This window comes from Blennius ocellaris (genome assembly GCF_963422515.1).
Source record: "Blennius ocellaris genome assembly, chromosome: 10".
Lineage (NCBI taxonomy): Eukaryota > Metazoa > Chordata > Actinopteri > Blenniiformes > Blenniidae > Blennius > Blennius ocellaris.
In genome coordinates, this window is record NC_137659.1 from 7119203 (window position 1) to 7146740 (window position 27538).

General features: G+C 44.0%; 2 protein-coding genes across 4 annotated transcripts; both read left to right on the forward strand.

Annotated features, from left to right (window-relative positions):
* Positions 1–1047: 1047 nt before the first annotated feature.
* On the forward strand, positions 1048–14376 carry asap1a (ArfGAP with SH3 domain, ankyrin repeat and PH domain 1a; the record flags this gene model as incomplete). The annotated part of the gene is made up of 28 exons (XM_080504003.1): positions 1048–1173; positions 2447–2519; positions 2647–2777; positions 2899–2973; positions 3554–3603; positions 3706–3835; positions 3913–3998; positions 4073–4148; positions 4254–4340; positions 4934–5034; positions 5112–5181; positions 5612–5699; positions 5978–6026; positions 7154–7320; positions 7561–7694; positions 8117–8208; positions 8290–8476; positions 8556–8641; positions 9209–9324; positions 9855–9922; positions 10085–10192; positions 10280–10517; positions 11854–11994; positions 12077–12152; positions 12533–12591; positions 13521–14002; positions 14087–14209; positions 14302–14376. The coding sequence occupies 28 exons, from the start codon at positions 1048–1050 to the stop codon at positions 14374–14376; spliced, it is 3294 nt and encodes a 1097-aa protein (XP_080360129.1).
* Positions 14377–19916: 5540 nt separating this feature from the next.
* On the forward strand, positions 19917–27494 carry ubtfl (upstream binding transcription factor, like). Of its 3 annotated transcripts, XM_080503841.1 has the most exons (21): positions 20073–20188; positions 20858–20955; positions 21722–21818; positions 21911–22086; positions 22206–22289; positions 22370–22525; positions 22655–22719; positions 22804–22924; positions 23396–23506; positions 23649–23776; positions 24074–24215; positions 24289–24330; positions 24417–24530; positions 24749–24907; positions 24986–25096; positions 25245–25324; positions 25406–25595; positions 25725–25772; positions 25900–26034; positions 26187–26288; positions 26618–27494. In XM_080503841.1, the coding sequence occupies exons 3-21, from the start codon at positions 21761–21763 to the stop codon at positions 26696–26698; spliced, it is 2103 nt and encodes a 700-aa protein (XP_080359967.1). In that variant the 5' UTR covers positions 20073–20188; positions 20858–20955; positions 21722–21760; the 3' UTR covers positions 26699–27494. The 3 variants fall into 3 exon arrangements, with proteins under 3 accessions (XP_080359968.1, XP_080359966.1, XP_080359967.1); XM_080503842.1 differs by lacking the exon at positions 20858–20955 and having other exon boundaries at positions 19917–20188; positions 26190–26288; XM_080503840.1 differs by lacking the exon at positions 20858–20955 and having other exon boundaries at positions 19919–20188.
* The last annotated feature ends 44 nt before the right edge of the window (positions 27495–27538 follow it).

A 27538-nucleotide genomic window follows, 5' to 3' on the forward strand; every position in this document is an offset into this window, starting at 1 on the left:
CAGTGGTTGATATGGAATATTGAAATGGTTCAAATCATGTCATTTCATCCTCTACCCCCTACAACCTATTGTTCCTTTGCTATTATTTCTTTGACACTTTTATTCTTAATTACTTTATAAATATTTCTTGTTGCCACTGTTTGCATTCTTCTCCTCGTCACTTGTTTTTCTCTGCATTTAGTGTTTTCGCCGACCCACCAGAAAAAAATTCCTCATATTGTGTAAACTACACCTGGCAATAAATCTGTTTCTGATTGTGATCTGACCTTTAAAACATCCCAATATATTGCAGATTTATTTTTGTCATGATATCAACATGAGCAAAAATCTGTACACATTATGAAAGATTTGCTGAACAGCGATGAACTGTTTCAATGCACTTTGTATATTCATATACTGCAAATCTAAATTGACAGTCTTAAATATGAGGGAAGTCCAACTAATCTTTAGTAGTTTAAAAAAACGTGTATCAGTGGAAAAGTGTCAATCAAAAACATAATGGAAACCACTGAAATCCAACATGAGTGTTTTTGCAAACCACGTTATTTTTACATTACTGAACCATATTATTATAAATTTCCTGTTTGCCTGACATTGTGTAGCGTCAGTACATCCAGCAGCACAAATCCATGAAAATGGATAACATCACAAATAAAGAATACTTGGACAATGACTGAAGTCTTTGAAAAGAGACATTTTCTGTCCGCTTTTTATTTATTTCACTTCAGAATCTGTGAACGTCTTGCCGAAGTTGAAATAAAATGTGGTTTTATTGGAACTTAATGCTGAAGGTATACACAAGTTGCTGCATGGGCCAGTGTATCAGAGGATGTCGCCGCTGTGGTTTTATTGTGGAAGCTGCACCGGGTCAGTCGCGGCCTGTGATCGTTGTCTTGACATGTGTAGGAATGAATCATCAGGAGGAGACAGACTAAGGACCGATGAGACGCTCAGAAGACATCTGATCCGAGACCAGCTGCAGGGAGCGTCCGCAGTCCAACACAGCTGCTGGTCCCTGAACGCACCCTGTGTGTGCGCGCTTGAAGGATGCCGGACCACATCTCAGTGAGCGAGTTCCTGTCCGAGACCACCGAGGACTACAACTCCCCCACCACGTCCAGCTTCACCACCCGGCTGCAGAGCTGCAGGAACACCGTCAGCATCCTGGAGGAGGTGCGCACCGACCTGTCTGTCTGTCTGCCTGTCTGTCTGTCCGGTCCGCGTGCATGCGCGTGCATGTCTCAGCCAAACCCCTCTCCTGCAGATGTAGTGTCATTCCGTGTGCGTGGATTCTATGGAGGGGTGCAGAGACTCTCTGCCGCCCTCCGCGGTCTGTTTATGCAGAGTGAGACTGCGGGTAAAAAAAAAAAAAAAAAGAAAGAACAACCAGCTGATGCTCAAAGTTAAATTACCCCGAACAGAGCGCTGATTGGTGGGAGACATGCAGCTCGAGGAGGTGCGATCCCATTCCGAATGAGAACACAGCCGGTGGTTTGGGGTCTGAAGCTGAGAGATGCTCGGTTTGAAGGGCTTGTCCGGAGGAGACAGCTTCACCTTGAAGGCTCCATGAGACCTGACCGCAGCTGCTGCCGAGGCTGTTATTTTAAGGTCTAATTATACAATGAACACACTCCAGATGGCAATCTACAGATTGTAGAGGGGGTTTAAGTTCCCAAACTGACAATCAACATGAAGACATTCTTTTATTGCCTTCAATGAGGGACATTCACAATATACTTCTCCGGCTCAAATACAATCAAGACTGGTGCAGTTCAGTCAGGCACAAACTGAGAATGGTGAAGATCTCAATATATTTTTATTTATTCATTCATATTCACGATAAAGCCACACTGTGGACTCAGCCATGCTACTTTCACTAACTGGAGACAGATATGATGAATATGATGATGATGACCATGGTGATTGGAGTCTCGCCACAGGATCGCCTTGACGACCTACATCCTCCAGCCAGGTTGCCATGGCAACAAGGCATCATCCAAAACACACTCACACATGCTAATTCTGTCTGCTGATGCGAAGATCGACGGTCACGCGATGCGTTCACAAGCGCCTAGACCTGACCAGAACAAAACTAGAGCTGATCCATCACGTTCAGTTACAAAGCTGAAAGTCAATCCTCTCAGGTGTCACCAACTGAGAAACTAAACTTGGGCCGCTACTTCAATCAGAATTGATCCTGAACTTTAACTGTGGCCAGTCAGACGAGGAGCCTGAATCAGATTCAGAGAGCAACTAAGATCGGAGTGTGATGTTTGGGATTGTCCTTGGTTAAATAATGTTTTGTTTTGGGTTTTTTTTAATAAAAGATGCATGCATCACAGAAGGAAACAGAACTAAATTACCATTGGATCTTCAACCAGAGCTGAACTAATAAACAGAACCTGAAAATAAATTTTCAACAGATGTCTCTCTCGTCTTTCCTCAGGCTCTGGATCAAGACCGCTCATCTCTCCAAAAGGTGAAGAAGTCCGTTAAATCCATCTTCAGCTCAGGACAAGGTATGGTTCATGAGTTCATTGACGAAAGTTTTAACCAGTTATTAGTTTTTCTTAGTGATTACAAAAGCATAAAAATAAAGGTGACTTTGCATTTTCTGTAAATTAATTTGTTATTGTGTTGGAGCAGAGCATGCTGGGAATCAGGAGAGCTTCAGTCAGGCTCTGGAGCGACTCGGTGGAAACAACTCGGAGCTCGGAGCTGCCTTCGTTAAGTTCTCCTGCCTCGTTAAAGAACTCGCCGCTCTGCTCAAGAACTTGGTCAGTCAGTTGATCACTTATTGTTCAATTATCAGGGATCAATAGTCAATCACCACAAATTAATGATGGGTACAAACAGTTGACGGTGTGGCTGATTTATTTATTTATTTTTGTGGTTTAGTTGCAGAGTCTGAGTCATAATGTCGTGTTCACCTTGGATTCTCTGCTGAAAGGAGACCTGAAAGGAGTAAAAGGGGTGAGTCCTAAATACCTGAACCATCACACAACTGAACCATCAGTCATACACATCATCAAACACCTTAATCAACAAACACATAAACCATCAATCACTTAAAACATCAAACATCTTGACCAATGAGCACCTTGGGAAACTTGAGCCATTGAACACCTGAACTATGAAGCATCTTAAATACCAGAAAAATCTGAACTCTTAATCACCAAATATCCATGAAACGTCAGAACCATCCCACTTTCAAACCACCAGTTACTTAATGATCATGAGAAATGTGTACCATCAAATGGCTTTATCACCAAACACCGGAAATAATCACCCCCTGCCCATCAGCAAACACTCAAACTTTCCAGTGTATTACCAACAAACACCTGGGCCATCAATTACCTGAATCAGGAATAACTTTGGCCAACAAACCCCAATAAACAAACACCTCAACTAATGACAATCTGAACCAACAAACACCAGAATCATTGAACAATTAAACGGTTTCACACAGGAACCATCCCACAGCTCAGTTGAAGTGTTCTAACAGTTGAACCTCTTCATTCCCTAAATGTTCTTACGTTGTTTCTTCCATCAGGATCTCAAGAAACCTTTTGATAAAGCCTGGAAGGACTACGAGACCAAGTTGTGAGTCTTCAATATTGTGAACCTTCAACCAGAGCTCATATCTGATGTAGCTATTTGGATCTGTCACTCAGATAAGATTGACTATCATTGTCCGGTTTTCAGCACCAAGATTGAGAAGGAGAAGCGTGAGCATGCCAAACAGCACGGGATGATCCGCACTGAGATCACTGGAGCTGAGATTGCAGAGGAGATGGAGAAGGAAAGGAGGGTATTCCAACTGCAAATGTGTGAGGTAATGTGACGCTTCGGTCTGTGTTGTCTCGGAGCGCGACGACCGTTTTGTGACTGATAGACGTCTTTCCCCAACAGTACCTTATTAAAGTGAACGAGATAAAGACGAAGAAGGGGGTTGACCTACTGCAGAACCTTATCAAGTATTACCACGCTCAGTGCAAGTAAGCCCTGCAGCTTCACCTTCAATCCTGGTTTTCAGTTTGCAGTGGCTCTGAGCTTCCTGTCGTCTTTCCAGTTTTTTCCAGGACGGGTTGAAAACGGCCGACAAGCTCAAGCAGTACATCGAAAAGCTGGCCGCCGACCTTTACAACGTAGGATGACTTGATATCTTCTGTGTGAATCAATAACTCCATTCAGGAAGTGTTGTTTACCTCTGACAGGTGAGCTGACACCTCTGTCCTTCGTTGTCTGCGCAGATCAAACAGAGTCAGGATGAAGAAAAGAAGCAGCTCACTACTCTCAGAGATCTCATCAGAAGCTCAATGCAGCTGGACCAGAGAGAGGTAGAGCCGGTCTATCGAGTCCAGTCCTTGGCAGACAAGGATGGACTCTTATATGACAGGACAGGGGAGGAGCCTATCAAGAATGGGGTGAAGTCTTAACAGAATGGAGAAACCTGTCACATTGGACATGACGGGAGCAAGGAGGCATTAGCACAATGTGGGTGGAGATGGAGACAAGAAAGGTCTTAAGAGGACAGGAAAGTGACCAGCAGTTGGTTGAATGACAAGAATCAGGGACATGGGACTGACTGCAGGGGGTTAGATGAGACAAAATGGGGTAGGGTCTACCAGAGCAGAGGTCAGAAAGAGTTTAATATGACAAGTATAGTTGAAAATAATGTCATTTTAGCTTTGTCAGTGATTAAAATGGAAAACAGTACCTGCTTCACTAATGTAGTGACCTTTGGCCTCTCTCTGTTTCCTTCCTTCTTTCTGTGACTCAAGTCCAGAAGAGTGAGTCTTCAAACCTTCCTTCACACATCCTGAGCTGTTTAATTGAGTTGTGTGGTGCTTTGCATGCCTGTCTACATACTTGTGCAATGTTACAAACATGTGTGGCCGCGTCCATGCCAACGTCTCCTCTGTGCCGTCAGGACTCCCAGAGTAAGCAGAGCGGCTACAGCATGCACCAGCTGCAGGGGAATAAGGAGTTTGGCAGCGAAAAGCGAGGATACCTGATGAAGAAGAGCGACGGGTACGCAACACACGGACGTGCCATCCATGGAGTTTTGATTTAAAATAAATTCTAATTGGCTGTGTCTGCGTGTACAGGCTCAGGAAGGTGTGGCAGAGAAGGAAGTGTTCGGTCAAGAGTGGCATTCTCACGATTTCTCATGCTACAGTGAGTTCATCTTCTGTGTGAGAGAAGTACCACAGGGCATTGTCCTCGGGCCACTGCCCTTTTGATGTCTCACTTAACTTAAAGTCTTCAGATGAGTTTATTTGTCTATCTGAAGACTTTATAATCTGTCGTCGCTGACTTGGAACAGTTGTTTGTTTTTATTATCAGCTAACAGTTATTTTTTAGGTTTCAGATTTTAGCCAAACAAGTCGAGGCTGCGTCATTGCTGATAAAAGCTTTCAGAGAACCAATCAGACCTCAGCAGGTAGACGGGAAGCTCTTATCCCAGCTTTAATGGATCGCAGCTTTCAGTCACATGATGAAATATTGATGAGTCGCTGTGATGTCAGATTACAGCACACGCTGATGATAACCATCAGAAGTTCGCAACGATAACAAACTGAGTCTTACAGTGAGTTTATGTGTGCAGTCCAACAGACAGCCGGTCAGATTGAACCTGCTCACCTGTCAGGTGAAACCCAGCACCGAGGACAAGAAGTGTTTCGACCTGATCTCTCGTGAGTCTCACTTTCATCAGCGTCGCCTTCCTGCATCCACCTGATGTCACAGATTTAATGCTGAGTCACTTCGACTACTTCATACATTTATCTGAATGGAAAAATACACGGAAATACCTTCAAAACATTATACTAACACTCTATGGAGAACTACAGAGCTTGTCACGTAAAGTTTGTTCGCTGATTTTGACTGCTAATTCACATTATGTACGTTTCTAATAATTCCTTTGCCACAGTGTGACGTTTGGAGTTGCTCTGACTCTTTCACTGTGCTGCAGACAATCGGACATACCACTTCCAGGCTGAGGATGAGCAGGAGTTTGTCAGGTGAGATTTCCCATCGCTACATTTTACTTCAATACTTGGATGTTTTCAGAGGTTTTTGTCTCCATCTTGCACCTGCTTTCCTCCTTCAGTTACCTTCCTTCAGTTATCTATACATCATCTGATTGCTCCCTTCTTATTTAAATCCCTCAGTTAAAACTATATCAACTGAAAGCTTTAGAAGGTAAACTGGTGAATCTGATACATGACTATTGTGAGAAATTGAATTTGATTTGAAAGTTTAGAATATTTAAGTCTTTTTTTTCCCGCATTGACAAGAATGAAAACTAAACAATACAATACACAGCAAAAGTTTCCATACATCTGAATGAAAATGGAGCCGAAAGAAAAAAAAACGTATATAATGCCCTTTGTGTCAAACAATTAAATTACAATAGGCATTAAAACAAACAAAAATGACTTGGGTGTGAAAAGCCTGCACATTATTTAAAAAATTTGAGTTATTTATCATGACAACATTATGAAAGTCCTACTTTATTTCTTTGTATTTTAATGATATGCTGGTTTTAATTACTTTATAAATCTTGTGCGTGAGTGTGTTTGCCTCCTTAAGTAATCTATACTTTCTCTTTTTGTAAATCTGTTCTGAATATTGATTTCTAAAGTTTGTTAATGTGGTTTATACATAATGTGCAGAATACTATAATCTACTGTGTTGTGAAATTTAAATAATTTTATATTGTGCTGGTTGGATCTCTATTTTTTTTTTTTTTAATGGTTATTGTTATGTCTCTTTTCTGCAACATGCAAATTGACTGAATGTTTGTTTTATATTCTATGCTTTTGCAATAGAGTAGAAATAAAAAAAATGATGAAGGTCATTTGCAGGAATGAGACTTTTGAGAATATTGAATGCATGTATAAATCATGTGGGTTTTTTTCTCCTGATCTATCAGATTGATATTAATATTTTCTTATCTTTAGACTCTAATTTTCCTGAACTGCTGTAGTACTGTAAACTCTCTGGACCTCTCTCTGAACATTCAAGCAAATTTCATGTCACCTCCTTTGAATAACTGATACTTTATTCTCTATGAGCCTCCTTTCAACTGCAACCTATGAGACTGACCTTTCTTGTGGGTGCATGCATGCGTGTGTGTGTGTTGCAGCTGGGTGTCTGTGCTGACCAACAGTAAGGAGGAGGCCCTGAACGTGGCGTTTCAGGGCGGAGCTCAGAGTTCAGTTGTGGAGGAAGAGGAAGAGCTCACCAAGAGCATCATCGACGAGGTGCTGCGGTCGTCGGGCAACGACTCCTGCTGTGACTGTGGAGCTGCAGGTAGGTGTGTGTGTGTGTGTGTGTGTGTGTGTGTGTGTGTGTGTGTGTGTGTGTGTGTGTGTGTGTGTGTGTGTGTGTGTGTGTGTGTGTGTGTGTGTGTGTGTGTGTGTGTGTGTGTGTGTGTGTGTGTGTGTGTGTGTGTGTGTGTGTGTGTGTGTGTGTGTGTGTGTGTGTGTGTGTGTGTGGTCTGAGGTCTGATGGTGTGCTGAGGTGACCGTGTGGCCTCTGTGCTGTCTTCAGATCCTCGCTGGCTCTCCACCAACCTAGGCGTCCTGACCTGCATCGAGTGCTCGGGGATCCACAGAGAGATGGGCGTCCACGTGTCCCGGATCCAGAGTCTGGAGTTGGACAAGCTGGGCACCTCCGAACTGCTGGTGTGTGTGTGTGTGTGTGTGTCACCATTACTTTGAAACCCTTTCTTTCCTTCTTCCCTTCTTTCTTTCTGTCCCAATTTTCCTGATTTATTTGTTCCCAACTTATTTGTTTACTTCCATGTTTGTTTACATTATCTTTCTTAAACATTTTTCTCTCTCTTTTCATGTTTTTTCTTTCTTTCATCAATCTTTCTATATGTCTCTCCCCTAATTTTCCCAATACATTTTTCCCCTTCTTATTTCTTCACACCTCTTGACCTTTGTTTTTTTCTTTCCATAATTTTTTATATTTCCCTCGAGTCTGCTTTATTTACTCCTTTTGTTTTTATTTCTTTTATTCATCTTCATTGCTTATGGTCTGGTCTTCTTTCTTCCTCCTTTGATTCTCTCTCTCTCTCGTTCTCTCTCGCTCTCTCTCTCAGCTGGTCAAGAATGTGGGGAACTGTAGTTTCAATGAGATCCTGGAGTCCAGCCTGCAGGCCTCGTCTCTGAAGCCGACTCCCTCCAGCGACATGTGAGTGTTTCTCCGCTCCCTTGGTTTCCTCCTGTCTCCTCCTCCTCCAGCCACACACATGCTCATCACCTCAGTCTGCAGGACTGCGAGGAAGGAGTTCATCAACGCCAAGTACATGGACCACAGATTTGCCAGGCGCACCATCTCCACGGGAACCAGCGGGCTCGACGAGCTGAACGAAGCCGTGCGTTCCCGGGACCTGCTGTCAATCATTCAGCTGTTCGCTGAGGGGGTGGAGCTTCTGCAGCCCCTCCCTGATGCAGGAAAGGTGCGGGTGACACATTTGTTCAATATCCAGTGTCTTTGAGGTGAGATTTGTATCGTTGAAGTTTTCCTCTTCTCTTCAGGAAGCGGGAGAGACGGCTCTCCACTACTACGTTCGGACGGCTGATAACTCCACCCTCCACCTGGTGGACTTCCTGGTGCAGAACAGGTGAGGACCTCAGTGTATATATTCATGTTGAATGGGTCCGAGACGCTGATGGTTATTTATTTTTACTCGCATAATCTTCGATAGATGTACTGAAAATCTGCAGATTTCCGAAATGGTAGCTGCATAATCCTTACTTTCACCAGCAGGTGTCGATTCTATTTTTCAAGGTGACAAGTGAGTAACTGATCTCATTAATGACATTTGAAGAGCTGTGAAGCTGCTGTCTCTCTCCTGCTCTACACAGACTTTTATCTTAAGCTGTGACCTCCAGTATAGAGCAGCCTTGTTACTCTTTCATAAAACTCCTCTTTACTGGAGGAAGAGTGATCATGAAGTAACAGGAGCCTGTTTCCACAGTCTCTGTCACTATTTATTATTATTATTATTATTATTATTATTATTGTTATCTTACACCTGAGTGGCTAAAACCTCTTCTTACTGGCATGACATCTTTTTACATCTGGCTCACATAAAAGGCACCAATAGACACTGAAGGGGCTCGCCCCCCCTGTTTGTTTCGTGTTGGTTGACATCGCTGATGTGTTGATATTATTGCTGTGTCCACAGTGGCAGTCTGGATGGACAGACGGACGCAGGAAACACAGCTTTGCATTATTGCTGTCTGTACAACAAGCCTCAGTATGTGAAGCTGCTGCTGAGAGGAAAACCTGACATCCACATCAGTAAGGACAAAACCTGCAGTCCTGAGATAAACACATACTCCTCACACGTGTTCATGTTCACTCTCTGTCCAGGGGTCCGGATCAGTAACAAGACATCATAACAACCGCTGAATACATTCATGGGGAATGTTTAAATTTGTTTTAGTGCACATTATGTTATAATGCAGCCATTACAAGCAACACTGTAGCTTTCACTGTTACATTACTGATCTCTCAGCACAAGTTTCCTACTCTCACAAAAACACCCAAATCCCAAAAGTACATTGATTAGCAATAGAACTTACTTTTATTGAAAAATTCCTGTCAGTTTTTTTGATTGTAATCTTTACACTGGCAGACTGGTTTTGGGCCCCTCAGTTCCACAGAAAGTGTTGTTCGTAAGGATTTACTTTTCCACACAGCAAAAGTCAATAACTCAGTTCTGGACTTTAAATCCTCTTGCGAGTTTATCACAAAACCAGATACAAGTCAATTTAACTCAGATTTTGTGATATCTCACATTATGCATCATGTTGTCTGTGTTTTCTCAGCCAATCAGGAAGGAGAGGTAGCTCTGGACTTGGCCCGCCGACTGAAGAACTCTCAATGTGAAGAACTGGTGAGAACTTCTCGGATTCCTTTTAAACATCCAGTAATTCAGGACAGGGACCTGACAAGTTGAAAGCAGCAGCTATTGCGGGAGCTTTTGTGTTTTTGAGGCATTCCTGGCAAATGAGTCGGAGTTGAACATTTGCCTAAATAACATAATGTCTGTCTCCAGTTGGTAGAGGCCGTTTCTGGCAGATTCAACCCTCATGTTCATGTCGAATATGAGTGGAACCTCCGACTCGATGAACTGGATGAGAGTGACGATGAGCTGGATGACAAGGTGACACAAAGCAAACCAAAAAAACAGAGATTTGGCTGAACACATCCTCTCTCCTGTCGTCTGACCCTCTTCTTTCTCCTCCCACAGCCCAGTCCAGTGAAGAAGGAGCGCTCCCTTCGTCCTCAGAGTTTCTGTCCATCGTCAAGTCTGTCCTCTCAGGAGAAGCTCTCCCTGCCAACCTCTTTTGTCCCCCCCCACAGGGACAAGCAGCGGCTGTCTTACGGGGCTTTTGCAAACCCTGTGTACAGCACCTCCTCCGACACTCCTCCATCCCCCGGACCTGACACGTCAGCACCGTCGCCAACGGCTCGGAGCCAGAGCAAAGGTAAACATCACTGCTTCTCAAGACGCTGAGGGGTTCAAAGTGCTATTAAAGATGGTTTGAAGGTTTCACTGGGTCGTTCCAGACGTCTCTGGGTTTTTACGTCCTGTGGTTTATTGGCTAAACAGTAATGAGGTTTCATTGGTAGATGAATCACTCAAGGTGATTATTCAGGTCTTTGCAGGCCACTGGTGGTAATTAAAGAGGCAGCTAGGTCACTTAGATTCCCGATTGTCTGAGTGGGATGTGGTTGATAATGTTTTTGTGGTTAACACGTATTCAAGCCTAATTAGCAGCTTCATCACTTGATGGGAATCACACCAAAAGTCAACGCACCAAAAGCTGCTGAAGCATCTGCTGCCTCAGATATAAACAACACTATATCAAATTTCTCGCCCTTCGCTCCAGCTTTCATTGATGAAGGTCTTGCTTTGTGCCCTGGTGCAGTCATGTTGGAAAAGGACGGGCCCATCTCCAAAATGTTCCCACAAAATTGGGAGCTTGAAATGACCCAAAACGTCTTGGTACGCTGAAGCTTTCAAAGTTCCTTTCACTCCCCAGCACCAGCCCACATCGCCCCCCCCCCCCCCCGACTCTAAACTTGGTACAATGCAGTCAGACAAGTACGGTTCTCCTGGCAACCACCAAACCCAGACTGTCCATTAGATTGTTAGGAGAAGTGCGATGAGTCACTCTAGAGAACTCATCTCCACTGTTCTAGTGTCCAGTGTTGGTGTGCTTTACACCACTGCATCTGACAATTTGCATTGCAGTCTGTGATGCAAGGTTTGGATGCAGCTGCTCAGCCATGGAAACCCTCCATGAAGCGCTACGCTCTGTTCTGAAGGTCATCTGAAGTTCACAGGAGGCATGGAGGTCTGTTGACTGTGCAGAAAGTTGACCTCTGACTTCTGCGCTCTTCAATATCTGCTGACCCCACTCTGTGAAGTTTCAATTGTTCCCAATCGCTTCCACTTTGCTATAGCACGTCTAAATGTTGATTATGAGAAAAATGTCACAGCTAGACATATTGCACAGTTGGCATCCCATCATTCCAGAAGGCTGGAATTCACTAAGCTCTTTTGAGTGACACATTTTATTTTACTAATGTTTTAAGAAATAGACCACATGCAGAGATGTTTGGTTTTATTGATTGAAACACGTCAATTCAATTTGGAGAGTTGAGCAAATACCTTTGGCAATATAATGTATTTTGCCACACAAGTTCAGACACAATACATTTTTGTTGGTTTGATCTAGAAACTGTTGCAGCTCTGCTCCTCACTATTATCACGTGTTTGATGAAACATGCATCAAATGATGTGGTTTGTTTCTCCAGGCCCCACCTCGAGCCCCCCCGTCTCCCTCCCTCTATCCTCCCAGAGCAGTGGAGGAACCCTGAAGAAGAGGCCCCCTCCCCCTCCACCGGGGCACAAGCGCAACTCGTCTGACCCACCGAGCCCTGTCCCAGCTGGGAAAGGTAACGTCTGTCAGACGCGTCGCACACTGGCAAAAAACTTTCAGCCATCGCTCGTATTGAAATCTGCTTGTTTTCCATACAGGAAGTGAGATGACACCCCCACCTGGAAATAGAGTCTCATCTGCTGCCAAGTTTGAAGGACTGCAGCAGCAGCAGAGGTACATCTAAGAGGCACTGACATATTCTGGAAAGTTTTTTTTTCATACCAGTGTCTCTGCTGAAGGTTCCATAGGATTATAAGATCATGAGCTGGATTCCATAAATTTGGGTAAAAGCTTTGACAGCTTGATGTTTCTCTCTGCTGAATGAGATATGATGACAACTAAGATGAACTTCAATTTGCAAAAATAACCTTGTATTGTATGTCATCTACATACGCCACCAGGAAAACAGATAAATGAAACATGATTTGAGCTGTAGTTCTACTAATATTTATGTACAGGGAAAAGGTTTGCACCTTTGTGTCTATAATAAATGAAAATACAAAGCTGCAGACTAGTCATAAGGTTGACCATGGATCTCCTCTGAATCTTTCCAGTACAACCTCCACCAAGTCCACACTGGGACCCCGAGTTTTACCTAAACTACCTCAAAAAGGTGAGACACAACATTCTCACTCTTTACAGGGATGGCAACAGGTAATAATTATTTCAGCTGAAAGTTGGGGGTATTGGGGGCCTTGGGGGCCATTAGACCCCCTGAATTTGAAGGTTTTTAAGCAATTTATATCCATAAAAGACTCCTAAAGACATTCTAACTATATTTTGTACAACAACATAATAAGAACACCTGGAATCAATCTTCTACATTTGATGAAAATCAACTTACACAGTCTTTCTGATATCTGCTGAACAGCCAGAGTATGAAGGATTAGCTTAAATAATCTTTCTTCATTAAATTCACCCTTCCTCACATGAAAATCACACTGGTAAACAATAAGATGTTTATTTTCTTAACATTCAAAATATATATCAACAATGCATTTCTTTATTCAACTGATTTTGGTACAAGTTACAGAACTAAAGTGTAGAGTTAATAAAGATAAGTGTAGAAATGAATAATTCAACGTAACATGTGCTGTAAATTTCTTTCATTCATGTGCTCCACATAATGTTTTTTTTTTTTTTTTTGTTATTAAATGTTTTTCATATTCCAACATCACTCGAATCTATCAATCCGCACACAAGATGGCTAAATAAGAGTGAAATTAAACGGGCCTATTTTTGGTCGAAGTCTTTAATTTTCAGGCAATCAATGATCCATTAACTAGTTCTTTGTATAAGACATGATTCAATTCCTGTTGTCAGCAAGACAATAGAGGAATATTTGGTTTCGATATGATTAATCTCACCTTTATCCTTGATGACGGATTTAGACATTTTACAAAAATGACCCGTTAGAATTTGGAATTTTAGGTGGAAATCTGCGGCTCCTTCCCTGTTGATAGGATTCTTTATTTTGTTCACCTGTTGGAGCTGTTTGTGTCTTAAACCTGCACTCTCACATTGTTCTATGTTTTTCCACAGTGGCCCTCAGAAAGATTGACACCATTCACCTCCCATCTGTGGACAAACCTGGTCAGACTGTAGACACCCCACACAAACCCCCGCCTTCCCCCTCCTCCCAGGCAGATCCCCAGAAGTCACCCCCCTTTATTGATGCCTCACCCAAAGCCCCCCTCACTCCAGTGGACTCCTCCCAAAGAGCCCCATCAACTGAGAAGCCCCCGCTCTCCGATCTTCCTCCCAAGCCTCACCTGTCTGACCTCCCGCCAAAACCTCTTCTTAGAGACCTCCCGCCGAAGCCCCAGATCACAGACCTCCCCCCTAAACCTACACCCAGTGACAGACCCGGGCCTGCCCCCGCCACTGCTGATGCTCAGGTGATGTTGGAAGCAGAGAGCCAGGCACCGGTCCATTCGGAGGAGCTGTCAACTCAGCCGGTCATTGATGAGTCACCGCCAGGAGCCGTAGAGATGCCCGTACCTCTGCCTCGTAAAATCAACTCTGTAAGACCCTTCGTCATCAGATATCTGTGCAGCTTCATGAGGACAGCAGGGTCACCTCATGTGTTTGGTCTCCATTTGTTTCAGATGAAAAGCAAAGTCCGGAGAGTGAAAACCATCTACGACTGTCAGGCTGACAATGACGACGAGCTGACCTTCGCTGAGGGCGAGGTCATCATTGTCACTGGAGAGGAGGACCAGGAGTGGTGGGTAGGTACCAGTGAGCTTCATCATCATCCCGATAACAAACCGCAGTCCAATGGAAAACTCCTAACTCTGTAATCCCTCTGCTGTTTCTACAGATTGGACACATAGAAGGGCAACCAGAGAGGAAAGGTGTCTTCCCCATGTCCTTTGTTCACATCCTTTCTGACTGACAGGGACAGGCATGCGGCTGACGCCCGCCTCCGCAAGCTCCGCCAACTTGCAAAGTCCAGGCGAGTGACAGTGGACAGAGTTAGTCTGCAGACCAACAGGAAAACACGAACAAAGCCAGTTGCAGATGCTGAACCCTTGCTGTAAATAGACCTACCAACCAATGCTACCAACAGTGTTACCTTAGCAACCCAGCATGCAGACCCAGACGGGCCGTAGCAATGGCGTCTCCAGAGAAGGAAAAGATCCAAGTGACAGGACAGGCTCGAGGACCAGAGGAAAGGAGGCCCTTGGGGAGGATGGGAAGATGGGTGAGACGTAAATGTAGCCTTTACCTTGTGACCACCAGTGCCCCCCGCAGGCAGCTCATCACACTGAAGCACAAGACAAAGCACAACAGAAAGGCTTCTGCTTCATATTGTCCGTCTGACGACAACACTGACACAAAAAGCACAAAAAGAACAAATGAACTCTCAGAATCTCTTCTACAACGTCTTCTTCTGTGGCTGCCGGATCAAATCGCTGCCCTGATGTTTTATTAGGGTCCACAAGAGTCCTGCTCTGGTTTTGCCGGCACCAATTGAGTAATTAGTGAATCGAATTAGGCCAAATTAGTGATTTTAAATCTGGGCTTTCGCTGCAGGACTCCAGGGTCCCTCACGTTTCCTCTTCAGGGAGAAGCAACTTATCTGCAAACCTTTAGTGATGCAAAACGGGGAACACTGTAAAAATCTGAAACCTGCTGCATCTGACTCCAGAAGGAGAAGCGGGAAAACAGTTCTCTGTGTGTCGCTTCTGATGCCAGTTTCTGTTTCCTATGTTCACAGTAGCTTCTGTCCGTCAGTGTGACGTTTCCTTCTCTTTAGATTCCTCCGACCTTCGTAGTTACTGTCTGTTCTTGTCTGTGGATACACACCTGTTGCTGGTACTCAGTCCTGTTTCATCTGGATTTATCTCAGCAAAGTCACACGATTTCCCCTGAAGTTCTGTTCAAGTCATAATGGAGTCTTAGTCACCTTAAAGGAGAAGTCAATAATGAGCTATAGAAATATTCAAAGGGAGAGTTTGAACGTTAAAAGTATCATTACCAAACAAAGGAGGAGCAAGAATGGATCCTTGTGGAACACCACAAGGGAGAGAAGAAAGAGAAACCTGTCAGACAGATAGCTGATTGGTTGTTAGAAACATTAATATGTATTAAAAGAATAAGCTCTAAAAACATGTAGCATGCCAACATCAACATATCTACAAAATTTATAGTGACTAATATTTAATCAAAAAGTTTCAAAGGCATTAATAATAGATGAATGGTTAGAATGTTTCATGGATGCTGTTTACCAGCATGCTCAGCCTAAATTACCTTGAATAAAATGAAAGGCAAATGGTAATCTTTTCTTCAAGAAGGTTTGATTAATTCATTTAGAAGGTGTTGCACCATAAAAATTTATAATTAAGATGTTCAAAATGACTAAATCTGGAAAGTGTGTAAATGTATATACTCTAAATTCCTTTCTCTGCAAATTATCCAAAACAATTCTTTATCTAGAGTTAGTTAAAGGACTGAAGTGTGTCTTGTAACCTTGTCAGTATGTGGGAAAGTCATGTGAATTGGTGGATTTATGATGAAATCAAAGTGCTTGTGTTTGCTTGTGTGAGCAGTGGTGGTGGTAGAGGTTGGAGATGTGGACTTGGGATTCGACTGTCATGGGTTCGAGAAACCACAGCCCATAGTTTACCACTATGGGTCCCTGACCAAGACCCCTGATCCCCATCACTTCTGCGTCCTAGAAATAGGTTTGGGTTAATGTGGGGAAAAAAGGAATTTCCCCAAGGGAACTAATAGACTTAGTTGTTAATTTAATTGGCTAAAGAACTCAACTGGACTCCTGCTCGTCATACTTAATGAGTTTTTTTCTTCTTGAAAAAACTAGTTTATTTTGAACATAATGTTAAATTGAACATTTCTTTAGTCTGACTCAACCGCTCACTCATCTGTATAGTTGAAATACGTTAAAAGCATGACTATAAAACGAGGTGAAGAATGGGAGCAAGTGGAACTGTAAGCTCTGTTTGATGTGGCGTTGAGACAGATAACATAAAAGGGATTAATCTGTTTCGGCAGAATCAAAGGAATATAGTTTTTATATCACTTCCCAAAATGTCCTCTCCCGCATATGTGCCGCCACAATATTTATTCAGCATTTTATACAGATGAATATCTTAAGAAAAACACCACCATATATTTGATCCAGTCAGATGTAACAGAAAATAATGTCAATATATTAGATTAGCTACAGTAGGTACTACGGATCTTGGTGTTTTCATTTCAGGATTGCCTTTAAAAAAAACACAAAAAAAACGTATTGATGACTGTGTATGTTCTCATATGTCTTTAAGAAACTCACAGACTGGTGGCAAAGTTTCGATATGCAGTGATAATGTAGAAGGCTAACAATGTCACCAGTCTGTTCCATCAGCTGCTTCACAGACGGCCACTAAACTTGCTCGCCAGCCTAGATATTAAACAGGCAGAGGTCTTTTCAGTAAGGAGTAATAATGTTATAAATGTTGCTTATTGAGTGTTCAATGCATTTCAATATAACTGAGGTGCCCTACATATTTTAACCTCGCTAACTTGCTTACGAAAGAAATGCCTTAGAAGGCGAATCAATCCAAGTCAATATCGTCCAGTCTGTGTGCTAGTTGACTTTGTGTAGCTAATCGAAATTCATTTCAGCGTTGATGGGTTTTGTTTGTTTTATTTTCTATTTTTTTTAGCTGAAAGGCTGTAAAATCCTTAAAAGCTGTATTCATGCCAAGAAAACCGAAAACTCACGGAGCGGCACAAACAGACAATCATTCACGTGAGTTTAAAGGAACATCTCCAGAAGTCATATTAATCTCCGGCCGTCTGCATTTGGCTCCGTCGAGCAAAAACATCTGGATGGTCACGTACATCAATGACCAGAATGATCCCTGGAGCTGAACGCCGCGCCTACAGAGGACAGAGCGATGAGGACGTGTTGGAAGCGATTAAATCTCTCCCAGATATTTACAAAACTGCTGAGACCTTGGATCAGAACCGCATTCCTCATCAAATTCCCACGTCTGTCTGTCTCTCATTTCCTGCCGAACGTTGTGAGTTTCATGCTGCAATGAATCTTCTTGACCTTAGATCGGTTGAATGCTGGACGGTTTAATGTGCAATCTGAAAACAAATGTGAACTGATCAAGAGTTTGTATCTTGACCAATGACAGAATAAACTGTTATTTAAGTGTTTTCTCTGGACTTCTTTTTGGTGATGTTCTTGGTTCGGGGGACCTTTTTCGACACACGCTATGCTTTCCTCTCCAGGGTCCAGAAACATGCATTATTACTGACTACATTGTGTGTCAGTGTAAATGAGAGTTCCTGGTTATATCACTCTGTCTTTACAACTGTGATGGACTGCAGAACTTTCCCAGGTGTACCCAGCATTTACCTGTAGTCTGTTGGCATCAGATACAGCTCCACACAAGCCTAAACCCACTGTGACTTTTTTCCTTGAACTGATTCAGGGTGTCTTAGATGTCCATAATTTTTATTTCATTTGTCGATTTTCAACTAGTTCTGGCTGTCTATAGACCTCCAGACTTGGGCCAACCTGAGCCATTTATCAACTAGGTCTGGCTGTTAAATAGACGGACGTGATTTCAAGTTGTCTTGATGGATGTTGCTTACTCAGTGGAAAGCAGAACTGAAGATGAATGGATGGATTCTGTGCAGAAACTTTGAGTTTTATGTTAGGGAAATAGAAATGTAGACACCTCCAAAAATGAGAAGTATAGTAATGAATTTCCAGTCTTTGTAGCACCATGAGAGTATATTTACACAAAATATTGCGAAATATTTAAGGAGCACTAACCTTAAACAATGAGTTTTGGTAAGTGTCTTAAAGTATGCAAGATAATAAAATCGTTCATTTGTCACACAGTGGTTGCTGTGATGAAGGTAGCTTAGTAATGTCTTCCAATTCACAGCATTTTAATGCAGGACTGCATTAATGTGATCGAATGTGTCACACATACCATTCAAACTGAGAGGCACTGCAGATCACAGCCAAAAGACTGCTGGAAATAAAAAGTAGTTCCAAGAACTGACTGAACTCAGTAAAATAAGTCAAAACTGACTGACAGCCTCATCTGTCTCATAATTTCACTAAAATATTCAAACACACTGAAAAAACTACAAACTGAAATCAATGATAAATGCTAAAATAGCATAATAGACACAAGTGGAGAATTAAAATGTGTATTTAGAATATTTAAGAGAGAAGAAAGTGGAAGCATTTGTTTTTATCACTGTAAACAGATTGTTGGGAATTAAAGTAAAAACAAGACATGTTGAGTATCTTTTCTCACTACAAACACTGTGTGACATTATAAACAATCAATCCTGAATCCAGTCACAATTTGCTGCTGTGTTTTAATCCTTTAATTCCATAAGTGCCTGAATAACACTCAGTTCCGATGATAGCAAAGGCAGAACGATCTCATAAAGTAAGCTCTTAAGATGTTATGGACTTCAGAGATTGGACTCTGGGGTGATTCATATGTGTACTAGTGAAAGTATAATTAGAAAACGTTGCAATCGATAGACTTCTCCCCTCCTCTGTGCCTTCAGTGCGTAAACATCCAGATCAGCAGGTGGCACCACTGAAGAAGGGGCCACAGTGCTTTCTCTTCTGTTTAGAGATCCTCTTGTGACATGACCCATGACAGACCCCTCACTCTTGATCCAAACTTAAATAAAAAAAAAAAAGTTTTATTTTCTGAAGCTCCGTCACACAATCTGAACAAACTATCTCCAAACACCAACAATTGTGGAAATGCAATTTATCTGTGTAAAAAAAGTCCCCAGGAAACTTTGCAAGTAAAATATTCTAAATTTGATTTTATTTTTATTTTACAATGACACTCATTTAAACTGTGTATTTCTGTGGTAAATGTATTTTATTAAAAAGTGGGAAATTATGTCATCAAACCACTTAAAGTCCCTTATGTGGCTTCTTTACACAGCTGTATCTGTAGCGATCCACACGGATCAAACTCCAGATGTATCGATAACCGGACCAAACTTTCCGGTTGTCGGCTGCAGGGGGGCGGTGACCCGTGAGCCCGGACGCGGCAGACAGCGCGTCCTCAGCGGGCAGGATGCCATGTGGATGCGGGCTGAGTCCAGTAGGATGCAAGTTACCGCGGCCGCCTCCAAGCCGCTGATTAGCACCACGCCAGGCCGGGCAAGGAGCCCCGAACAGCCGGCAGACCCAATGCATAATTGCCGCACTCCGGCTCATCCTCCAGGAGCCTCGAGCGGCCGGCGAGCCGCTCATCCGCGCGCCGGGTCCCCGGGCCCCAGCCGGCTGCCTCCCCGCCGGTTCAGCATCTGGATCCGGACCATGTTGGAGTGACAGGGACTCATAGAGACGGAAGCCGCGGAGTTTATTTTTTAGTGGATATCGGAAAATATCCTAAATACAGTTTGTATTCATCATATCTGCGCAAATGAAGTCGGTTTCCCGGCTTTGGTTGCCGTGCTTGCCGCTGTCTCTGGTTTCATCCTCCGCCTTTGTGCTCATGTTTTCCCCCGGAGTTCCTCCCCCTGCGGCGCTGGGCGGAGTTTCATACCGGACTAGACGCTCCTTTTGTCGGATTCGTTTCGACCTGACTCCCCGGGGTTTGCGGCTGAAAAAAACACACTTTGAAAGTCCCGAAATCAGCCTAACGACCTAAGTGGTGTGCAATAAGAACCCGGGGTTCTGTCTAAAGCAGCAGGTAAGCATTACGTTGTGATTTTAAAGCATATTTCTGAGTTTTTCTGAACGTTTGTCCCCGAGTCGCCTGAACATTCATGGCGGCTTTGCAGTGAAGGCTTCTGGGGCAGCAGCAACTCATCCCGCCCGCTCAGCACCGAAATCATCCATTTTAGCCGTTTTCCGCTATAATGTTCGCTCCACACTCATAATTTTCCATTTTAATGACATTGCATTAAAAATAGAGACACATATACAGTTTTTTAAAAAATCATTTAAGCTGATTTTTCTTGTAATAATGCGATTTTTTCCCCCGGTCCACATGTAAAAACCGAGTCGCTGCTCGCTGATGTAACATTTGCAGATAAATCCCTTGTTTTTTGCGGGCCATTTCGCAGTTTTTTACGTTTTAACCAAACAAGGTTCTCGCCGCTGCCTCGGGTCGCTCTGCGTGCCAGCGGAAGCTACGTGCTGACTCCTGCCGGAGGACGGGCGCCATTACCGGGGCAGCTGGAGCCTGACGGCCCGCTGTCGTTAGTCAGCCTCGACCTCGATGACATTCTCGCTGCCGCACACACGGAGACATCCAGCACCCTGGATTCAATGGCCTAACCTGCTCGGCTGTAATGTAGAAACCGATCAAAGTGCAAAAAAAAAAAAAAAAAGATTAAAATTCAGTTTGTGTCTGAAGCCAGAATCCGGATTGTGGTTCGGTTGCTGCTCTCTGCCGCCCTCCGCGTCGTACTATGGGAAGCAAACCCAAGATCCTCCAAGTAAAGTTACATCCAGGTTAGTGGTCCCACAAACTGTTGGATTGAAGAGGAGAAAGGTGAAAACAAGCAGAGAAATCTCCTTGGAGTTCTGAGTTTCCACAGAAACAGACGGATGGTCAGGTTTCCTCAATGTGGTATGGTTGAACTCACCTGTGACCCAGAGGTCTGACTTCGGTTTTTTTGTCTCCCGATGAACACAAACTGTTGTTATTCTGTCTGACCTTGTCGGCCTAACTCAAAGAATGACACGGCTGGCGGAAGGTGACCTCCAGCCCCGCTGAGACAGTGGGGTCAGTTGGGGATCAGAGGGCCAATCTATGAGTCCCACACCAGAAACACTCAACGTCCATTGATTGTTTCAGAGCATGTCACCTCCATCACTCTTTACCGGAATTCTTTTCTGTGATATCTGTTTTCTCCTGCCACTGATCAGGTAATTGTTTCATTTTGTGAAAATAGAAATGTTTTTTATCACGTACACTCTGCACCACAGCAAAAAAAAAAACCAAAAGTTTAAATTTAAAGGTTATCGCATTAATTTACCAGTCTGGCCCACTCAAGATGAAATTTGACTGCACTTTGCCTTAACTGTAATGTATCTCATAGTATAGCAATTTCTTTTTTCTTTTCTTTTTGTAATGAAAATGAGATGACATAATATAAAACTTCACACATGACTATTACTAACGACAAGATGGGGTTCACCCCCCCCCCCCGATACCCCAACAGAAGCTCTGCCCCAGTAGCACAGTGTAAGACGTGTTTGTTGTGTGTGCTTACAGGAGGAAGCCGACGGAGTCCTCTCCGTCAGTGGCTGCACGATGAACGGCAGCAGTAGCGTCCCTGTTGCTCAGAGCGCCAGGATCAAGGCCGAAGCAGGTAATCTCCCGGGTCTTCGTTGTCGTCATCTTTGGCAGTTCTGTCTTGAGTTTGTCCCTTCTGACGATGCGCCACCGCCATCTATCTGCTAGATGACTGGACCAAGGAGGACTGTTTGACTCTGCTGGAGAGGATTCGTGGTGTGCTGCCGGACACAGACGCTATGAAGTACAAAACCACCGAGTCACACTTTGACTGGGAGAAAGTTTGTTTTGGCGGCTTCACCGGAGACATGTGTCGGCAGAAGTGGCAGAAAGTCTCCACTGAGGTACTGGCTGGAGCTCCTGTTTGGGTCACACTTTATCATGGTTCTGAAAAAGGTTTGGGGTCATGAAGAACTTCATAGGTGTTTTGAAGAATCCGTCTTTGCGTCATCTTACGTTTCAGGTTCGAAAGTATCGAACAATGACTGAGATCATTGTTGATGCCATTGAGTTTGTGAAAAACCCGTACAAAGGCAAGAAGCTAAAGGTGAGGTTCCTGACCTGCGAGTGAACGTACAGAAGTGGAATCATGCATAAGTGTCTTACACACATGTTTGCCTTCTTTAGACTCACCCCGATTTCCCCAAGAAGCCTCTGACTCCCTACTTTCGCTTCTTCATGGAGAAACGAGCCAAGTACGCTAAAATCCATCCAGAGATGAGCAACCTGGACCTGACCAAGATACTGTCCAAGAAGTACAAGGAGCTTCCTGAGAAGAAAAAGGTGAGAATCACTGGCAGGTCTAAAGTCCCAACTGGGACTTCATTTCAAAAACCCAACAGGGTACCCGTCAGACATAACACACCCTGGTGTTTTGCTGTTAGTATACCTCATGTGTGGCTTGTTCTCCAGCAAAAGTACATCACAGAGTTCCAGCGGGAGAAAGAAGACTTTGAGAAGAACATGGCTCGATTCAAGTGAGTTAACTGGTCGCGATACTATCGGTTGTGAGCAGAAGCGGCGTTGCTCAGTTCGCATGTTTAACATAATGTGATTTGCAGAGAGGACCATCCCGAGCTCATCGAGGAGAAAAAGAAGTCGGATTTGCCAGAGAAGCCTAAAACCCCCCAACAACTGTGGTACAACCATGAGAAAAAGACATATATGAAGCTACATCCAGAGGTAGGTACAGGACAAATGCACGCGAATGAAAAACGTCAATTCTGGTTGAATATCCACCACATGCAGTATGTATGCAGTATTTCATCATGTGCATGCATGTAATATGCACCACAGGTGAATACACAAGGTACCTGCACAATATGTGCTGCATATACATTATACATGTTAATGCATGCATCTACCTTACTATCTTCATTCACATACAGTAAACACACAGCTCGTGCTTGATAACAAAATAAATATACAGACTTCACATGATCTATATGCAACTATACCAAATACATGCAGTCTATGCTTATACACATAGTAAATTTCTCCACTGTGAGATCAATAAAGGCTTATCTTATCTTGTCTTATCTGAACACATGTCAATTGACTAACTCATTACATAGAAGATCTATAATAAAACGAGGAGTAAAAACTCCTCCTCCTGCACGTCAGGAGACACTGACGGCTGCCTGTGTCTTTCAGGTGAGTCAGAAGGAGCTGAAGGAGGCTCTGAGAAGGCAGTGGTCCCAACTGTCAGACAAGAGGAGGCTCAAGTGGATCAGCAAGGCCCTGGAGCTACAGAAAGACTACGGGGTGAGCAATTGAAGAGGAGTAAATCCAACTGAACCAGACCAGAATCATCCTGGACAAACCAGAGGGCTTCAATGCTCTGTGCAGTTCGACCTGAAACAGCCTGCAGCCCAAACGTCTGACAGGTGGAATGTGTGTCTTTCAGGACAGCATGAGAGCGTACCACGTGGCTCATCCCGACGCGAACTCTGACGACCACGTTCGCTCCGTCCTCACCAAAGCTGAGCGACAGCTGAAGGACAAGTTCGACGGACGGCCCACCAAACCTCCGCCGTGAGTCTGAGCCGATCAGCCGACGAGCACGCAGTCCAGGAAACATTTTGGTCAAATACTTCAGGCAGGGTTTTGATGAATAGATATTAAAGTGATTAAACACAGAATACTGAAGTGAAACCTCTCAATCAGATGGAGACTGAACGTGAAACTGTTCGTACCTGTAAATGACATTTATATTACAGTAACTCCAAATGTCCAGTGTGTGTGTGTGTTTGTAGCAATAGGAGCATGTGTTTGCAATATAATGTATCTATAGTAATTGAAGTGTGTGTGTGTCTGTGTGTGTGTCTGCAGTAACGGTTACTCTTTGTACTGCGCCGAGCTGATGGTGAACATGAAGGACGTCCCTAGCACGGAGAGGATGGTGCTCTGCAGCAAGCAGTGGAAGATGATGACGCAGAAGGACAAGGACATGTTCCAGAAACGCTGCGAGCAGGTTGGTGGCCACAACCCAACTCCTCTGCAGGCTGCTCTTCAAGTTCGCCGCCTAACTTCTGTGTCTCCCTCAGAAAAAGAAGCAGTACGATGTCGACCTGCAGAGATTTCTGGAGGTGGGAACACTTGACGAGCTTGATTGATACTGCACAGGACCAAGAAGAGGAATGAAAACATGAAATCTCCTCTGCTTGTTTTAAAGAGTCTTCCAGAGGAGGAACGAGATCGAGTCATGGTAGAGGAAAAACTGGGTGGAGCCAAACTGGGAGTGGGCGTGGCCTCCAGTCCACACAGAGCCAAGTCTCCATCAGTAAAGGTTTGAGTCATCTTCGTCTTTGCCTTCTGCCTCTTCTTCCTCCTCTTCGTGTCCTTTTTTGTCTTGTTGTTCTTCTTTGTCCTGTTCTTGTTTGTCTTCGTCTTGGTCTTGATCTTGTTCTTCATCTACTTCTTGTTTTTCTTCATATTTTTCCTCTTTCTCTTCCTCTTCTTCCTCCATTGCCACATTGTGCGACCCCTCACTTGTCTGTATTTCAGGAGCGGTGTCGTGAGGTGGAGCCAGAGCAGTGGGTAACTGCCACACTGCCAAAAGAAAGACGGGATGGAAAGAAGTCAGGAAAGCTTCCGGAGACTCCGAAAACGGCAGAGGAAATGTGGCAGCACAGCGTGATTGGAGACTACCTGGCTAAATACAGAGTGAGCTGAATTCAGAGTGTGGGCAATGGAAATTCTGTTCTGTTCTGTTCTGACTGTTTCTGGACATGTGACCTCCAGAGCGACCGCAGGAAGGCCCAGGCAGCAATGGAGGCAGCTTGGAAATCAATGGAGAAGAAGGAGAAGATTCCTTGGATCAAGAAGGCAGCGGAGGACCAGAAACGCTATGAGGTAAGCCACCCCCCCCCCCCCCCCCCCCCAGAGTAACTTCACTCAGCAGAGGTGGTGAAAGTAACTATAAGACCCTGATGGTGCAGTAAGTGAAGTCTTAGCTCATAAAGCTTTTGTAAGTTGTAAGTTATTATGCCTTGTCCTATAGAGGGAGCTGTTGGAGATGAGGACCCCCACGACAGGTCAGAGGAAGCCGAAGTTTGACGGAGAACCAAAGAAGCCTCCAGTGTGAGCCAAACTGTTTCAGTCTTTCTCCCAGTCTGAATCAAGTTCCAGCTCTGAAGACGTAATGGTCATTTTGTCCAACAGGAGCGGCTACCAGATGTTCTCCCAGGAGCTGCTGACCAACGGTGAGCTGAACCACTTCAGTCTGAAGGAGCGGATGGTGGAGATCGGCAAGCGCTGGCAGAAACTGAGCCAGAACCAGAAAGACAAGTACAAGAAGCTGGTGGAGGAGCAGCAGGTGGAGTACAAGGCCGAGCTGGAGGCCTGGGTCAAGGTGAGCTGGATTATCGCTATTGCATGACGTGGGAAAATGGAGGACAGAAAACGAGTCGGATTTAAAAATGATGCGTTTTGACTTGAAATGTTGCGTAAACAGGGCCTCAGTATCTCTTCTCTGTTTCAGTCGCTGTCGCCTCAGGACCGAGCCGTCTACAAAGAGTTCTCCACCTCAGTGAGTTCATCCAGTCACCTGAAGGGAGTAGTAGCTGAGCATGACAACGTGGTTACGAAGCACGAATGTATTGTAACTGAGCTTCAGTTCGCCAACACTTTTGTTTGTTTGTTTATTTGTTGGCCAGAAACGACGCACTACCACTAAAGTTCGTAGCCCCGTAGCAAAAGTCCGCGTGACAGCGAAAGCAAAAGCAGGAAGCTCAAGAATCACGACACCGTCCATCCAGGTGGGCAAGAGGGCGATGGCATACCGAGCCAAGGTAAACACACTCAGAACTGCACAAAACACATAAACAAAATGGCAACATATTTGTTTGCAATGAGTATCGGTTGATTGTTTTGTTCAAGGAGTCTGTGATCCCTTTGCTTGGTTGCTTGTAAAGTGATGTCTGTCTATCTTTATGTCTTCCAGCAGGACATGTCAGATTCAGATGAGGAGGAGGAGAAAAGCGACTCATCGGACTCAGACGAAGACGACGAGTCATCAGGAAGCAGTGACAGCGACGACGATGAGGTAACGATGCCAGATTTCAAGCAAAATCATTTTCGCTTCTCAAGTGCCTCGTTGATGAACTTTGCATCAATTACACAACACCTCTACAGTATGATTGTTTCAAGATTCACAAGTTTGTCACATGTGTAAAATGAACAGTACTATTGAAAGTAATATTCTGGACAAAGAGAAGCAAACACTCACTATTTACTCTTCAATGTACAAATTTTCAACCAGAAGAGATGACGCTTTGCCAATAAACTTCTTATTCACCGATCTGATTTATTGTTTCATTGAGTTTTTAAAAACCAAGCCTCATTCCGTCTCGCCCTCCTTTCGTGTTTCTTTAGAATGACGACGAGGATGATGAAGACGAGGATGATGAAGATCAGAGCTCCTCAGAGGAGTCTAGTGACTCGGACTCGGACTAGCTCCGCCCCCACCACCCCCCCTCATTGGAGAGGACAGGCTGTGCAGGCCACGCCTCCTCACATGCCAATCATCCTGGCAGGCCTGTGAGCGGCGGTGACGTCCCACCGCCGGTCCCTCCTCCCATCTTCAGGTTGAAGGAGCGTTTTGTTACCTGTGTGTTTGTTTTCCCGTTTTTTATCGAGTGTTTGTTGGTTTTTATCAGACAGATGTTTCAGACGCGCCGAGGCAGGCTTTCATGTCTTTTTATCGGTGGGGCCAGGGGCGGGGTTTGTACAGAGTTCGACGGGCAGGAGGGGGGGGACCTGTTGTTAGGAGGTGCCGGTGTCCCCCACTCAGCTGCCTGCCTGATAACAAAATATTACAAATAAATGCACTTTTTTCTCATTTCATTCGTCTTATGTGATCATGTAATTCAACACGACAACAAAACAGACGGGTCCCAAAACAGGAACTGAACCTTTCCATCGACAGCAGCAGTACCAGGAAGCTTCAAACCCACACCCATCCATCATTAATTTATCCTGTTTCATCTGTGCATTAATGGCCGTCTTGTAAAACACTGTATAAAACTAAATGAAATGTACCAAAGGAGAAAGTTGTCTGTATCTAATATTCCAGCATCTAGTAAGATACACATCTTCATATATAAATGTATTTTAAGTGTAATGAGATCATTTGAGTGCAACAGTTATGGCAGTTGCATATTATAAGGGTTTACCAGGTAATAAATGTTAAGTGTTATGCTTAATTGTCTAAGGATCCCAGCAGCCGTAAATGATATGTGGAAAAGGAGGAATTGGTCCAATGTGTTATATCTGGAGGGGGGGTTTTAAAGGAAA